Here is a 4,004-nt window from a genome sequence, read left to right as displayed (position 1 = left end):
GAATTAATTAAAGCAGGGAAAGATTATGAAACACACAATTCAGGAACAGCCAAAGCCGAAAGTTCCTGCCATACTTTATATGCACAAACGTTCACACTGCCTAAAAAGTATTCCTTGAAAAAAAAAACTTGGGTGAAGGTCGTTTTCACAGCAAAAACCATCCAGGGTTTCTATAAAAATTATGAAAAACGAAAGATCTCCAGGTATATGGCATTATAAGAAGCTTGCAAAAATGTTCGTAGAATGTAATGTAGGTGTTGTATATCGATTTGCTTTATCATGTGGCCGATACTACGTCGGTCAGATGGGGCGCTGCATGTCTGAACTATCTCCTTAAGGAGTACGTGGATCTCAGGCGTGGATCAGTGGGCAGCCACCTGGAAAGTGACTGTGCCCCTTGTGAGTGCACCCCGATGCTTGATGAATGCGAAGTCATGGCAAGATTGACAAGAGGGCACGGGAAATGAAGCGTTTTTGATTCGCAAGGCGGTAACAGAGTGTGTAAGTGCCCCATTCGGACAATGAGTACAAGTATCTTGTCACTTACACGTAATTTAAAGATTCGTGTAATAAGATGTTCTGGCACATGCGCCATCATTTTTTCGTTTCTGTGGGTCTTCTTCTCGCCCTCTTGGCTTTATATATACGGCCGCCATCTGTGCGATAAAGTGGTTGCGAGTGTGCGCTTTGTCCCTTGTGACTTCTTCCTGAAACGTTCTGCGCACAAAGAAAGTATATTTCCTTCAAAAGAAAATTTGTGGCGTTCCACTGTTTGCAAGGCCCACCGTTTCCGGCATGTGATGTTTCGGCTGCCCTGCTAGAACAGATGCAACTTCGTAGACCTTGCGCTGTCACCCGAGCTAGGAAAGTGCGAAGCGTCGTGAAACTTGTTGAGGAATGACACGCATGCTCAAAGGGGGGGGGGGGGGGGCTGATGGCGTATGTTGAAGAGTAGAAATATCAACAATGCTTGAATTTGGTTGGCCACAAGAGACACAGTTGCGAAGCAAATATACCAAAAAGCATGGGCGCATATAAAAGTTCCTTTATTCGACTGCATGGTCAATACCAGGATGTGTCAGCTTGCATAAGACCCAACATGTTTCATAAAACACGAAGTGCGAAGTCTCTCATCGCCTTCGTCACAGTTATGAAGGAACATGTAGGTGGACAGCATTAAGCCATTTTGTCGAGGCCTCGTCACTCAGCTAAGATTAAAATGATGTTCCACTACGCATGTGACAACAAATGGTGAACGGATACGATGATGCTCTCTTCCAGGTGGCGCTCACACACACAAAAGGGGCGCTCGAAGAGGAACGCGGCAAGAAATTTAATGTATGAAGCTAAAAGGAAAGTGGAAATTTTAGGCTAAAAATGAAACATTGAGTAAAATATTGTTCAACACAGCTGTCACTACAGCTTCAACAGGTGTGGTACTTATCAAGATTTTCGTGGCTGCAGTCTCCGATGGAGATGCGTGGTTATCTGTAAGTCGTCAAGTAGTTTCGGCAAACTGCATGGTTCATGAAAAATTTTGGTCCGTCAAACGACATCATCTTGATGCTGGAAAGAAGACAACCAATGAAGAATTGTTTAATAAATGAAATAGTTATTCACGGGGGATAACGCAATAAACCGGCTACGGCAGTTATGAATCCAAGCAAATCGCTACTGGTAATCGACGTTACGGAAATCAGCAGTGTTAAGCTCAAGAGCGCAGATAAAGACACGTCGGGCTTTCAAGCATCGCTGTGTGTCCCCACGTTAATGGCCGTGGAACCACGTCCCCAGTGATGTTACTAGCAACGACTGTTCAATGAGCATTACGTTCAATTAAGCAGAAGCGTATAAATTAAGGAAACCGCATCACATAATTTTTTATGCTTGATAGTTATACAGTAAATTCAGGATTGTCCAAGGAACGCTACATTAATAACGGTATAATTAAAAATGAACGTGTTTAGCCACATCTACGCAGTTACTATTCGCGAAAGCAGACCTGTTTGTGACGTTGGCTACAGAGATCACGGGCTTAAATTCTCTTGGCAGAGCAACTACGCCATACATAGAAAGAGAATAGCCCGCAAAAATGACTTACGGTATAAAGTCGGTGGCCGAAAAGGAGGGACAGTTCACCGCATTGCCCACGGATGGCATGGGAGAGAGTGGGCGGCTGCATCACGGGAACAATTGGAGGACGCCAGCATACAGCGACCTCAGGTCTCGATAAACGCCGCAACGGTAACTTCGTGGCGGATTTCCCAGCGTCTGTCGGAGGACGGTTTCGAGTAACGGCGAATGTATGTCGGGAGTCTCGTGTATGGCTACGCAGGGCTTTGTGTACCAGTCGACGAACAAGTAAGCCCTGAAGTCCCTGCCTCTTTCTTCTTCGGGGACGAGCAGGCAGGTGCAACAGACGTTTTCCGTCGCCTTCGCAAACACGCCGTAGACGCGTCTCTGCCGCATTTTTTTCAGGATGTCGCCGATTATATCAGTGGGGTCCTCCCTACGGTCAGCGCGATAGAGAACCCAGGACCCTATGACGCCCAGGCCGGCCATACAAGTGAATAGGTGGGCTGCGCAGTCCAGACGGTCGCGCAGAGCGGCTATGGATTCCAGATGGGCGCGAACCGCGCTGACTGCTTCTGGTACAGACTTGTCGGCGAGCTTCGGAAGGTCGGTGAAGCCGTCGTTGTCCAGGCATCGCAGTTCGTGTTGCGGTACCCTTGAAAGGTGCGAGCACAGCACTTCCACGTACGCCATGGCTGCCAGTGACCCTGAAGGCGCCTATGGAAGCTGAATGTTGCGTGGAGTGTTGGCTATGGCTAGAGGGAACCCTCGGTGTACTTGATGTTGTGACGGAAGCGTCGGTCGTATCCCCTACGCGTGGCGAAGATGCGACCAGGAGGGGTGAAGTGAAGAAACTTGCGTTCACCTCCCGTTAGTCAGATGTCAAGCCTGAAGTTAAAAAGCTTTCCGACTGATGGGGCGTTTGAACATACTTTTTTTTTCAGGAGTGCGGCGACAGGCTCCGCTTCGTTCGAGCGTTGGCAGTGGATTGCAATGCAATGCCTCGCCGCAAGGACTTTAATGCACGTGCTTACTCGGCCGCTGGTCACGTGTCTTATAATGGATTTAGCGGGAAGGGGCGTCATTTTGATAAAAAAAATTACAAGCAGCCGTACATCCACGTGCTTAAGGACTGTGATGTAATGTCCGAGAGGTGTTTGTAAACCAGGATCTTTCATATCTTAATGCGAAGCATTTCTTAGTGAACTTCGGCGAGTTTGACCCTATCTGTCTATCTATCTATGCAGCTGCCTAAGACTTTTAGCTCTTCTCGCCGTTTGGATAACGGAATATATACCACATTTAGTATGGCATAACATGACTGTATGATGGGCATAACTGACTATAGTCATAGCATAAAAATCATGACATGTTTGTCATGAATGTTGAGGTTTACATGTCATGGTCTTGTTATTCATGCGGCTCGTTTCGTTCACATGTAATATTGCCACGTTCCATTTCCCAAGCTTTTGTTATCGTTCCGAAACACCACACGATTCTCGGCGCAAACCGCGCCTGCAGGTTTCGAGAAGGTTCTGGACTGTAGTAGATCATTTCGATAAGATCATGCCCACTGTGCGAACGGTACAGATTGTTCTGGAACCTACGCCACCGCCAGCGATAACGCTAGAACATTCGATGGCAAGGGTATAAATGCCGACGCGCTTCGCCGCTTGTAGTTGTTGATCGAAGGCCGACGCTCTGTTCGCCGCTATCAGTCCGAGACTGCTATCTGTGCGAGACTGCTGCTGTAAATGGAGTTTCCTTTTACCGGGCACAGGTTCGCCCAAATAAACAGTTAAATCCCAACACGAAGTCTCCTGTCTTCGGCCACGTCACGACCCCGTGACATCTGGGGGAGGTGCTGCTTCGTTCGTGTACCGGACGCCCCCGTCAAGCCGTGAACCCAGCCCACGTCGCGGAGAAGATAC

At 47.9% G+C, this 4,004-nt stretch overlaps 1 protein-coding gene across 1 annotated transcript; it reads right to left on the bottom strand.

Annotated features, from left to right (window-relative positions):
* Positions 1 to 1,024: 1,024 nt before the first annotated feature.
* LOC142768527 (uncharacterized) lies at positions 1,025 to 3,047 on the bottom strand. Its single transcript, XM_075870528.1, has 2 exons — positions 2,102 to 3,047; positions 1,025 to 1,566 (listed from the first exon to the last, which is right to left on the bottom strand). The coding sequence occupies exon 1, from the start codon at positions 2,764 to 2,766 to the stop codon at positions 2,182 to 2,184; it is 585 nt and encodes a 194-aa protein (XP_075726643.1). The 5' UTR covers positions 2,767 to 3,047; the 3' UTR covers positions 1,025 to 1,566; positions 2,102 to 2,181.
* Between the last annotated feature and the right edge of the window lie 957 nt (positions 3,048 to 4,004).

The sequence above is a fragment of the Rhipicephalus microplus genome, chromosome 8 (genome assembly GCF_043290135.1).
Source record: "Rhipicephalus microplus isolate Deutch F79 chromosome 8, USDA_Rmic, whole genome shotgun sequence".
NCBI classification, from domain to species: domain Eukaryota; kingdom Metazoa; phylum Arthropoda; class Arachnida; order Ixodida; family Ixodidae; genus Rhipicephalus; species Rhipicephalus microplus.
Note: the sequence above shows the minus strand (reverse complement) of the source record. Positions and strands in the feature narration are given on the sequence as shown.

Excerpts from the sequence above, each read along its gene's own strand:
- LOC142768527 (XM_075870528.1), bottom strand. The coding sequence starts at position 2,766 with ATGGCGTACGTGGAAGTGCTGTGCTCGCACCTTTCAAGGGTACCGCAA.